Source organism: Halichoeres trimaculatus, unplaced genomic scaffold (genome assembly GCF_033239565.1).
Source record: "Halichoeres trimaculatus isolate MK-OKI-2021-1 unplaced genomic scaffold, fHalTri1.1 fHalTri1_scaffold_20, whole genome shotgun sequence".
Taxonomy (NCBI): Eukaryota; Metazoa; Chordata; class Actinopteri; order Labriformes; family Labridae; genus Halichoeres; species Halichoeres trimaculatus.
The window spans coordinates 1655827-1667898 of record NW_027437198.1 but is presented as its reverse complement, the minus strand read 5'-3'; the positions used below and the strand labels follow the sequence as shown (position 1 = coordinate 1667898).

The 12072-nt window shown below is 45.8% G+C and overlaps 1 protein-coding gene across 2 annotated transcripts; it reads right to left on the bottom strand.

Moving 5' to 3' along the window:
* Positions 1 to 612: 612 nt before the first annotated feature.
* Positions 613 to 9840, bottom strand: cog1 (component of oligomeric golgi complex 1). 2 transcript variants are annotated; one of them, XM_074697206.1, is made up of 15 exons: positions 9454 to 9840; positions 8695 to 8942; positions 8354 to 8535; positions 7980 to 8156; positions 7707 to 7863; positions 7308 to 7518; positions 6810 to 7173; positions 6256 to 6710; positions 5988 to 6134; positions 5331 to 5492; positions 4947 to 5071; positions 4565 to 4673; positions 4250 to 4359; positions 2170 to 2251; positions 613 to 1199 (listed from the first exon to the last, which is right to left on the bottom strand). In XM_074697206.1, the coding sequence occupies exons 1-15, from the start codon at positions 9757 to 9759 to the stop codon at positions 1086 to 1088; spliced, it is 2949 nt and encodes a 982-aa protein (XP_074553307.1). In that variant the 5' UTR covers positions 9760 to 9840; the 3' UTR covers positions 613 to 1085. The 2 variants fall into 2 exon arrangements, with proteins under 2 accessions (XP_074553307.1, XP_074553309.1); XM_074697208.1 differs by having other exon boundaries at positions 613 to 1196.
* Positions 9841 to 12072: the final 2232 nt, after the last annotated feature.

Here is a 12072-nt window from a genome sequence, read left to right as displayed (position 1 = left end):
TTGCCAGTATAAAGTCATAATTATGACATAAAAAGACTAAAAGTCTAGAGAGAGAGCAGTCATCAAGAGAGAACAGATTAATGTCAACACATCTCTGCATCACCTCACTCACCCTACAACCCTAAACAAGGTTACCAATTCCACCAAATGAATAGATAGATGAATATTTGCATTTGTAATGAAACAACGTCTAAAGTATGTCTCAATGTACCCACAATCCATTTCTCTATCATATGAAACAGCAGCTAGGGCAAACTTTAGGGTAAAGCTACTGCTCTGACTTTGGAAAGGTTTCTTCCTGTCAACTATTTCATAATTTTTACTTTACTATCCCAGGATTTTGACTTTTTATCTCATAATTGTGACTTAACATGAGCAAAAAAATAAAACCTCAACACAGCAAAGTTTTAGTATTATTTTTTTTAACTGGCAGAGATAGACTTCCATAAGATCCGGATTCTGCCATGAAACATAAAAAGAAATAATCTTGAATTATTTAACAAGGGAGGTTTAATTTCACAAGTCTGTAATGATGGCACAGGTTTATTGAACGCCACTCAGTGAGTGATTTTTTTTTCAGAAATGATAAAGAAGATGTGAACAAACAAAGGATTAGTGACAATGATGCTTTAATTGCTAACAAACATGTTAGTAAGAACAACTGGCCCTCATCGTTTGCACAGAACCAAGTTTTAGGCCCTGAAAGAAGTCCCTGATCCACAAAGCTGAAAACACTGAGTGCAGGAAGATGGAGTGTGTTGTCGTGAGATGGCCCTCAACTGGTCAGGAGTCCTTTTAGTCCTGTACAGGTTCAAAGTCAAACCATGATGTGGAATACCATGCTGCCTTTGCTGCTGACTGTGGGAGCATAACGCTGATGGTAACTGTTCAGGGACTGACACAACTCACTGTTAGAGCTCATGAGCTGGGACACATTTATTTCACTCCACTCAGATCCACACTGGAGCCTGTCCTGCCATTTGATACAAACAGCAAAATACACTTTTCTCAAAGGACAAATCTCTTTGACGATAAATATGATTATTACAAAGTTTCTACAAAGGAAAATAAGCTTCACAGTGAGGTTACTTGGCCATGCCAGAGAGCCAGCTGAGTTTGAATAATGAAGGCGTGGCTGTGTCCTCTTCCTGATCCACGAGCTGTCTGAACAGACTGCCTGGCCGGAAGCTGTCCTCCTGCTGGGGTAAACAAAGAAAAACATCAGGTTTGCTGTGGTTTTGGTAGAAAACGCCAACACTTTTTCTCAGCCAGATTGGTAAGTGACATGTTAAAGCCGTTTCCAGTTCCTCTGGTTGTTTCCTCCATCAAGCTGGGTTAAGTTTAGCTCAGTACACAGCTAGCACAACGTCTCTCCCAAATGTTGCTTTTCAGTGATTTTTAAAAGTCATAAAAAAGGAGACAAACCCCAGCTGGAGCTGCACTGAAACCTTTTATATTTCTGCACACTGGCCTGGGATCTGCACATAATGACCATCACTACACCAGTCACAAGATGGGGTTTGTCTGCTCAAGTTTTTACTGCTGCTACCGACTGTTGAAGTCCTCCAGCAGTTTTCTCCTGGGCTCTATCAGAAGCTCATTAAGGATGCGGGGGTTAGTGAGAGCAGAGCAATGCAGCATATTGAGTTTTTAGTTTAGTTTTCAAACATCTTAACATCCTAAGTTCTCCAAACACACCCAAAGTAAAGCATGGCACAACTCACCAAACAAACACACACAAACACAAAATAACTACCACACATGGGGAACTTGCCTGCATTTCTCGCACTCAAAAAAGCTGGGAGGGCAGAGGGGGTTAACAGAAGATTAACCAAAGATGGAAAACAAACAAAAAATACAGAAATGTGATCATACTGAGGCTGTAAGAACAACATCAAAGCTGTGACAGTCTCAACACAGCTCCATCACACTTTGGCTCACAGCGATTCCTTTTTTAACCATTACATTAACATGTCAAAGGTCTGTCTTCAGCTGTGACTGAAACCTCCATGCAGTGGTTCATGTTCTTGAAACATATTGTAGCTACTCTGAAAGCTCGCGTGCACGGAGGCCTCAGGCTGAAACCAACCTGATCACCAGCATGTAACCGTGGAGCTCTGTAAGGGTTTGAAAAGGTAACGTCCAAAACAAATCCTCTGTGAAACTCACCGGTGGGTGTGGAACGTCAGAGCTTCTGGAGGCCGACTTGGATTTACGCACATTGGACATGCTGAGAGGGAGCAGCCCGAACCTGATCAACCACAAGAAAAACCAGTCCAGACTGAGTCTTTGCAAACAGAGTTAAAAACAGAGTTATATCCACAGGACAATGAGGGACACAGAGTGTTTTTTTTAAGTTAGGCCAAGAGCAGAAAAGGCTTTGGGTAAATAATCCCAGAAAAAGGGAGAATTCTGGGTTCAATCCATGGATATTTTTTTCATCTTTGAATTTTTGTGTTGGGCTGCACAGTGGCGCAACAGTTAGCGCTGCAGCCTCACAGTGAGACAGTCACTGCTTTGATCCCCAGCTTGGCCAGTGGGCCTGTCTGTGTGGAGTTTGCATGTTCTCCCCGTGCATGCGTGGGTTCTCTCCAGGTCCTCCAGCTTCCTCCAAAAGTCCAAAAACATGCTCACCAGGTTAATTGGTCACTCTAAAATGTCCCTTGGTGTCAATGTGTGTGTGAGTGTGAATGGTTGTCTGTCTTTGTGTCAGCCCTGTGATTGACTGGCGACCAGTCCAGGGTGTACCCCGGCACTCGCCCAATGACAACTGAGATAGGCTCCACCCACCTGCAACCCTGAACAGGATAAGCAGTTCAGAAAAGGAATGAATTTTTGTGTTGTGGGACTTTTTGCCTTTTTCAGCTCTTTTTTTTCCTTTATTCAGAGAGGACAGGACAGTGTGTTGAGCAGGAAACTGGTGCAGCAGGTTGTATTCAAACCTGGGTCACACGCTTGTATTTACCTTTATCTCAGAATCCAGAGAATGACATCAGAGTTCTGACTTTACTCTTAGAAATTCAACATTGATCTCAAAATTCTGAGGAAAAAAAGCCAGAATTTAAGAAAAAGAATCACTCAAAAAAAAATTGTAAATGATTGAATACTCTTATGTTACCATATGAGACAAATATGGGCTAAAAAATGTTTACCATTAAAGACACTGGGAGGAGGATCTGTTTTAATTGCAACGCCACCTTCAGGCCTGGAGTCTCACGCACACTGTCAAGACGTGACTTTTAACTAGGCGTGTGTTTGTTTCAGAACAAATTTTCTTTGTCCAAGACAACTTTTTCCAGATCAAGTTCCACGAGGTGAGCTATTTATCAACAGTTAGGTAGAGCTACACGTTGAATCCTAACAACAAGCTAACTTTGTCAGTTTGTAGCGTAGTTTAGTAGCCAGCTATATTTAGCTCTCCTCACAGCCCGGTGCTCTGAGACGTGTCTGTAACGTGTAACGTTAGTGAATCCTGGTTCTGTCCTACCAGAGCTCATCTACCAACTCCAACCTCACCAAGCAGAGCTAACGTAACCTGGCTCTTAATTTTATTGATAGACTCTCAAGTTTGAACAGACCACTGCAGAATAACTGCTGACTGTGGGTTGGAGTCAACATAAGTACAAACAGATTAACCTGGATTTTAGCCTTTAGTACCTGTTTTAGCCTTTAGCTCATGCTTTAGCCTTTAGCTTGTGCTCTATCTCTCTCCTGTTTATTTCTCTTCTGCTCTTCTGTCCTTTACGGTCTGACAGTCAGGCTCCAGTGTCCACCATCACTACAAAATTAATCACAGAAATCGTTTTCAGCAGAGAAGAACACAGATCTCTCTTCTCTCTATTAAACTTCATTAGCTGGTGTGGTGTTGTCATAGAGACTTAGACGTGCCATAAATCAGTCCAGTCCTGCTCAACCTGATCGGGAATCTAAGAAGTAGCATTTAGGAATAACCTGTAATATTGGAGCTGATAATCTCTTTTTAATGTGTGGTTTAGGATCAGGCAGATATCTAGAAGGGAACCTTTTTCAAGATCACTCAGAAACTCCCCATAGGGACTTTAAAAACATATATTTTATGAAAAAATGTGTACAATGAAACAAATATTTTAATTTTCACCAACAGTTCATACATCGATGGGACCATGCTTGTGTGAAATCCATTGTTATACTTCTTTATGTTAAACAGCAAAATTATCCTTTTTTTTTTTGCATCATTCAGATTGATTGTTAAATCGTAAGAACCTCTGACCTGATCTGGCTGCTGGCCAGTGGAAGGATGTTGTATGGCTCCTGGGAGTTCACACTGCTACTCCGCAGGGAAAACTGTTTTTCTGAGCCGGTCAGGAGCCCGAGCAGGACCTAAGACACAATCTCACATTAACCTTCAGACAGTAGCAGCAGCAGGGAACAGAATACTTTTGACACTGCATCTTACGACTTCTGATCAAAAAACGGCAATCACATCATTATTGTCTCACACTGGGTACACATCAAATATTAACAACTGTAGCTTTAACACTGGCACTTCATCGTTCTCCAAATTAAAAGCACTGTGTGGCCGTACCGAGGTCCTCTGGGAAAGGCGGTTGAGGTTGGAGTTCAGTGGAGGTGTGAACACGTCCAGGTCAAAGGGGTCGATGAAGCTTTCTAGCCAGTCGCAGACCTCGTGAAATCTGGACGACACACAACACAGATTTTTCACAGATGTCAGGATCTATAGAAGAAGTGATTCTCAGCAACCAGATCAGAGAGAAAAATGGAGGAAAGATCTCCAGTTCCCATCATTCCTGGTGTTAGACCAGCTCAGATCTGATACTGGGACTCTGCCGTGGCTTTGCACAAAGCCAGGATATGCAGAATTCCATTAGTAGTTGTTAAGCCTCAGAGCAGCTTCCTACTTTGCCGGTCAGGTAGTCTACTGTGCACTAACCACCCAAGCATGTTACCTGGGGTCTTGTTGGGATCGGGAACTCTTTCCCTCTTCCAGTCTGCACCCCAGAGTAGTGCTGAGGTACCGAAGATCAAACAAGAGCTGCAATGCTCTGTTCTGGGTCATGGGGAACACGCCCTCCTGTAAGATGCAGAAACAGAGAAATTAAACCAGATGGAGGCTCTGATTCTGTTTCACTGCAGAAACTTCTCAAACAGTGAAACAGAAGTTGGACATGTTTTGGGGACGAGGGCAAAGGCAAGAACTGATGCCCCTGAACCAAAGTTCCATTTTTGATGCAGGAAGTTCAGGAAGTTCAACAGACACATGTTCAGCACATGGACACAAAGGAAAAGCTACGCTAGGCTTGACATTTACATATTGTGCATGTGTGTCTTACCTGGTTAGGAACCTGCTGTGACAGGCTGTGAAAGTGCTGCAGGGCCTGAGAGTGACAGGCCTGCAGCAGCTCTTGCAGAGTGGGCCGTGGCAGAGCGTGGCCCCCCACCCTGTTGACCTCCACACACAGCTGAAACAGCAGTGACTGGACAAACCAGGACGGCTGAAGGAGAGCAGGTTCACACATCAGATCAGTTAGGACACTGGACACTAAGGCTAAACAGTTTGGGAAAATAATGTAACTGTGTTTTTTTTTAACCAATATATTGTGATTGTGATTAAGCATGCAATATTTTTGGGGGGTGAGTGTGTGTGTGGGGAATGAATTGATGAATAAATACATACAAATAAGACATCTTTAACTATAAACACCACAGTATAATATTTACTGATTGATTCAACTTCAAGCCTTGTAGACGTATAATATTTTTACCAGAAAAACCAGCAGATTGACTTATGCTGGTTTTAAGGAAGAACAAGTAAAAGTTACTATTTTCCTTCTGGGTCTGTGAACATAAAACTTTTTATTTAAATTGCAGCCTTTGCAATTCAAAAAATTGTGTTCTATTAAATTGCAATGTCTGTTCAATTCAATTAGCTGTTCAGCCCTACTTGATACAGAGCACACTGTCTGTGTGATGCTGCGCTGACGGCTCACCTGGACAGGGAGGCGGATTTTGGAGGTGACACTGCTTCCGGACTCAGCCTCCTCTTGGATCTCCAGATCCTCCCAGTTTGTTGCTGTTGTCAGGACGGTCCCAGCAGTCTCTGCATGCAGGGCTGTACTGAAGGCGTCAAGCAGCACCTGTCACAACATCAGCAGGCAGGGTGAGCAAACAGACCATGAAGAAATGCACTGGTTCCAAACACTGCAGATGTCATGCAACACACTGTAAGCTCATGGAACACGTTAGACAGAGCCTGACCTTTGAGAGGGTGGAGCTCCAGATACGGTAGGCCTCCATGCTGCAGTTCAGAAGCTCCTCCTTCAGTCCCGCCCACCTCGCCTCCGCAGGGCTGACCTCAGCAGCTGCCCTGGCTTTGCCCAGCTTCCTGCCCTGCCGTGGCGTCTCCCTTGTTGAAGCGTCTGACCCACTCTGTTTTCCCAGGATGCAGTGCTTGAGGTTCGGGCAGAGCTCACCCATGGACTGACACAGTCTGGCCATGAAAAGCACTGAGCTGAGGTGGACTAGCCCGGGGTGGGGTGATGCTGCGGCCAGTTTGGAGCGGATGGAGGACAGAATGCTGTGGATGCAGGCCAGGCAGCCTTCTCGCAGAGCCTCCTCTACTGCGGGGGAATCGGTGAAGCGGTTGAAGGAGGACACAGGCGGGCTAACTTTAGGACCAGAGGAGGTGGCTGTGACTGTCGTGGGGTCGGACCCTGCCGGGAACAGGACAAAAAACATTCCTGTTGGGGATATCTCTACCTGAACACACTGGCTTGAGCAGACCAGCACAGGGCTAGCTTTGACCCACTCACCTGAGTCCTGGGAGGGCAGGTAGTGCTGCAAGTCATCCAGTCTTGCCTTTAGCTTAGCATCCATAGAGGAGCAGAAGTTCTGAACACATGGGGTCAGGGCCTGAGTCTTCATGGCCAAGCTGCTCTTCTGGTGCTGCTGGCCCCGCTGGCTCACACTGACCCACCCTGCATCACTCAGCAGGTCCCCAGGAGACTCCGACCACAGGAAGGACGCCACATCCACCTCATACTGGGCACCACGGCTGAAGGTGGGGCTGGTACATGTGGAACTTTGAGTAGTCTGGCCCTCCAGATCCCTCACGGCTGAGATGAGGAGCTGGACGGAGCTCGTCGAGATGGCTTCAGTCTCATCTTTGGTGATTGCCTAAAAGAAACAGACAAAATATCATGGCTCATTTTCTGATTTATTTGTTAGGCATTAGTCCATAAAAAAATCAGAAATACACACTGAGGAGCTGGAAATGCAAGTTCTGGTTGTGATAGTAAAGCTAAACTTACTTTTAGGCGCTGCAGGAAAAGCTGCTGGAGGAAATCATCCCAGACTGCCAGAGGACGCTCCAGGAGCCGCTGGCAAACAGTGCCCCAGTGTTGACTGATGGACTCTGTGGACAGGAGGTCCCATACAGCATCCCTGATGGCTGCCAGGCCTTTGAGGCTTTTCACATAGACCAGAAGGCTGCCCACGCCACGGCAGATGACCTCCTTACACCTGAAAAGCAAAGGATCCTCCAAAATGTCAAATAGATTCATGATGTGTTGAAGGTTGTACCACAAAGTTTAACAAAACCTGATCACCATGTTTGGATTTTCAAAAACTATTCTGAAAGTTATCGACAAATGAAAGCAAACTTTACTATACATGTGAAGAAAGCAGGATGATGATTTGTTGCAGCTTACGTATCAATCCACTGCTGAAGGGTGTCCCTGAGCTGGTCGCTCTGGATCGGCTGAGCTAGGGTACGAAGGGTCGGCTGGAAATCCGTGATGGAGGGGGGCAGGTACTTGAACCAGCTGCCTGTACTCGTCTCTTCCTGCATCACCCTTTTACCTTGAGCTGAGGACACAGGAGGCACATGCACTCTCAGCTCATGGAAAGCAAATGAAAAAAGCTTTGCTCTTCCAACCAAAGCAAATCAAGCAAACAGAGGTCATGACATCACTGCTGTGTACCTGCAGGGGAGGAGGAGGTGGCAGTCTCCAAGATGGAGAACAGCATGCCGCAGCTCAGGGCTCCCTCCCCCTGCTTTGTGCCCCCATCTGGGGGCAGGTAGAAGATGGCATAAGCCTGGAACAGGGTGGTGACCAGCAGCTCCACCAGGCTACACACCTGGGCTTTGATTCCTGCTCCTGGAACAGAAGCCACTTATGATGACGACAGTTTCACACTGACAGACACATCCCCGAGGGTTACTTTCTGTTTTGCTTAAACATGCTGTGAGAGTAAAACTTTTCTTTTCATTTCTAAAAAAAAACCATTCACACTTGATGGATGCTCAAAGCGGTTGGATGGTCACTCCTAGGCAGCTGATGTATCGTCACATTACCGTGCTGTGGCTGGTTGAGCAGCTGGTGGATGGAGGCCTTCCGAGCCAGCAGAAAGTCAGCCAGGGCCTGACGTGGAGAGCTCCCCTCCAACAGCATGGTGGACACCAGAGCTTCAGCAATAGCCTGGTCTGACACTGCGCGGCCCTGCAGCAGAGACCTGCTGTCCAGGAGGATGGTACACCTGTGATGGGACAGAACTCTTCAGTTCCTGTGACAGTTGTTTTTAAATCTCATCCATAACTACAGCTCCCTGTCCTTTAGAAATATTTCCCCTAACACTCAGACTTTACCACATACCTCCTAGAGGTCTACTGTGTCATAGGAATTTCCCTGAATTTACCTGAAGTGTCCCGTAGTAGACACCTGTCGGACCAGGATTGGGAAACGGACTAGCACAGGACTGTAGAGGCCCCCTGCAGTAGCTTCCAGCTGTAGCAGGCTGTGTAGGTGGCAGCAGAGCAGGTAGAGCTGAGTGGCCTGGAGGTATTGGGACGCCTCCATGGCACTCCAGATGCGCTCTGGGATTTCCAAGAGGAGCTTGATCTGGGAGGCCATCATGTTGAACTTATCCTGCCACTGCCTCTGGCTCTGGAACAGGAACATACACACACAATATGAATGCTAATGATATGTTAGCTTACACTGGTGTGCATAAAGGTGGGGCAAGGGCGGCGTCTGCCCCCCTGTGGCCCAATTATTGAGAAACCCAGGTTGGAGTGCCCTCTGGGGTAGAAAAAATATCTGACTGCTCTATTATCTGCTTAAAATATGATTGACTGCACTCTGCCTGCTGTTTGTGCCTTTTCTTCCTTTTTGCCCCTGCCCCTCAAAAAGTCTGTGCACGCCACTGTTCGCATGGTTTCCTACTTCCTGTGTGTTTTGATCCCAAACAAAACAGTCTTGACTCCTGTCTGAAGGCTGGCTTTGAACTGATTCAGGCTGTTGGTCGTTTTCCTTCAAACAGCAGTGACTGTGCAGTGATTTACAGCAGGTGGGCTCTCTGTCGGTGACAGTGGAGAGATGAACTGTCATTGTTAATTCAGTCAGATGGAGCTCTGCTGGGTTTGGCTCTTAACAAACAGGTGTTCAGGCTGCTCACCTCCTGCTTGCTCCTGCTCTCGCCGCCCCTGCCCTTCTTCAGGTTTAGGCAGTACTGGTGCATGTCCTGAATGGACTGGACGACGCTTTCCGAGCACTGCCTCATCTCTCCGATGGTGTCAGCGGCGTCGATCAGGTCCCGGTAGCCTTCTCCCACCATTTGCCTCAGCTCCTCTTTCTTGTGCTCGATCTCGCCGCGGACCTTCCGCTCGATCCCGCGGATCTCCTCGGTGTTGTAGCGCTCAAAGAGAGCCGCCGGGTCCTTGATCTCCGAGACCCGGACAGCCAGAGAAGGGTCCTCGGCCATTGCACATTCAAAACAATTTCAGCAGAAATTCCAACCCGGAAGAGCAGGAAGTACACATCCTGCCTCCACGTAAGCAAATCCGTGACGACAAACAGTTGAAGCGCTGTGATTGGTCGGAAGAGATGTCTGTCTGTAAGGCCCAAGCTGCTGAACCAATCATTTCAGAGCCTTCCGAGTGTTCTCGGTGTAGCGTTAAAGCTACAGCCTGAACGCTAAATCCTCGTCTGTTTCTAACCAAATCAGGTTTATCTAAACTCGGTTTTATGTAAATATAAACAATCAAACAAATCAATGAAAGTTTGGGTTGAAATTCAGTTATTCACATAAATCTTTGGCAGGTTTTCTTTTCATTATCAGGTAAAACATCGAGTTTAGCTATTATATAGCACATAATCATGATTTATGTTTGACAGATGAAAGATTTTTCCTGGATTTTTATGTCAACATTTCTGTTTTTCTATTCTGAACTTTCACCCATCAATGGATGTGTCATTAGAGCCGCATCCTGTTTGATAACGTACTGTAACAGGGAACAGATGAAACTGATAAACATTATGTTTTAGTTTCCCTCTTTGTCCCGAAGATTTTTTTTCTGTTGCTGATAAGCCTGAAAAACATGTTCAAAACACAGTCAGAGCCCCGGTTTCTTTGTGGAGAGAGGAGAATCTTTCAGAGGGAAAACCACAAGGCTTAAAGGCCCTAAAGGACTCTCAGACCAGGACAAAAAAAATCCTCTGCACTGACTGGACAAAGATTGAACTCTTTGGCGTGAATGCCAGGGTCATGTTTGAAGGAAACCAGGCACCACTCATCACCTGGACCATACCATTGCTACAGTGAAGCATTGTGGTGTCAGCATCATGCTGTGGGGATGTTTTTCAGCAGCAGGAAATGGGAGACCAGTCAGGATTGAGTAAAAGATGAATGCAGCAATGTACAGAGACATCCTGGATGTAAACTTGCTGCAGGGGGCTTTGGACCTCAGACTGGGGCCACAGTTCATCTTTCAGCAGGACAACGACCCCAAGACCACAGTCAAGATATCAAAGGAGAGGCTTCAGGAAAAGGAATGGGCCAAACTGCCCAAAGAGAGGCGAGCCAAGCCCGAGGCTTCATATTCAAACAGACTGGAGACTGTACCTGCTGCCAAAGGTGAGTCAGCAAAGGACTGGGCAAAGGCTGAGAAAGCTGATGGAAATGTAATCTGCAAAAATTTTGATTTTTTTTTTTTTTTTTTTTTTGGTGTTGTCATTATGGGATGTTGTGTGTAGAATTTTCCAAAATCCATTTTGGAAAAAGGCTATGGCATAATAAAAAATGTGGAAAAAGTGAAGCGCTGTGAAAACACTATCAATGAAACTTTTTCACCTTGCTTTCTGATAGCATCCCTAATAACACGAGGCAAAGTTTTAATATCACTCTGAATGTCTCTCTGGTTAGTAGTTAATGGTTTGACCGATCAGCAGCAGAGGAGGGAAGGAGAGAGGAGGTGAACAAAGTAGAAGGAGCTAGCGTGAGCGAGCTTTGGCAGAGTTACAGCAGGGAAAGGTTTAGTGAAAGGAAAATGTCAATAGCCACACATAGGATTATAACACCGCTTTGATACTTCATGCAACTTGTGTCAGAGCCACACTTCCAAGTCTGTTATTTGTTATCACACATAGTTCTTTTTTTCCTGCAGGGGGCACTGGGACCAAACACTTTGACTGACTACAAAAACACTGTAGGGAAAGTTCTGTGAATGTTCTGCTGTTTCATGTGAAGTTTCTGAAAAACCTCCCTTTTCCACATCTCACAGGAGGTCTGTCTGTAGAAGTCTGAACTCTATGAGGTCAGATCCAGAAACTAATCTGGAAAAGTGTTGACTCTGTTCTTTAATTTCAACACATACACACACGCACACACACACACACACACACACACACACACACACACACACACACACACACACACACACACACACACACACACACACACACACACACACACACACACACACACACACACACACACACACACACACACACACACACACACACCTGCTGAAATGATGATGAATTGATGAAAACCTGAGAGGTTCTTTGAAGTGATCCAGTTGTTGCGTGAGACATAAATATTCATGTGAGGGGCTCATAGGAGCAAAGATTCAGGAGTAGTCCACTGAGTCACATTCACAGACATCACCAGTCACATGATGAGTTCCTCCCTCCAGAGAAAACAGTCAGTCAGCTGACATGAAGTGTAATTCAAGCCTCAACTCTGCCCCTTCACCTCACACCACCTCCACCAGAGTTAGGTTGGGCTCAGCCCTGT

Excerpts from the sequence above, each read along its gene's own strand:
- cog1 (XM_074697206.1), bottom strand. The coding sequence starts at position 9,759 with ATGGCCGAGGACCCTTCTCTGGCTGTCCGGGTCTCGGAGATCAAGGAC. Across the intron at positions 5,072-5,330 it reads CACAGCAGGTTCCTAACCAG|GAGGGCGTGTTCCCCATGAC; the intron begins GTAAGACACACA and ends TGCATCTTACAG. Across the intron at positions 4,360-4,564 it reads GCCTTTCCCAGAGGACCTCG|GTCCTGCTCGGGCTCCTGAC; the intron begins GTACGGCCACAC and ends ATTGTGTCTTAG.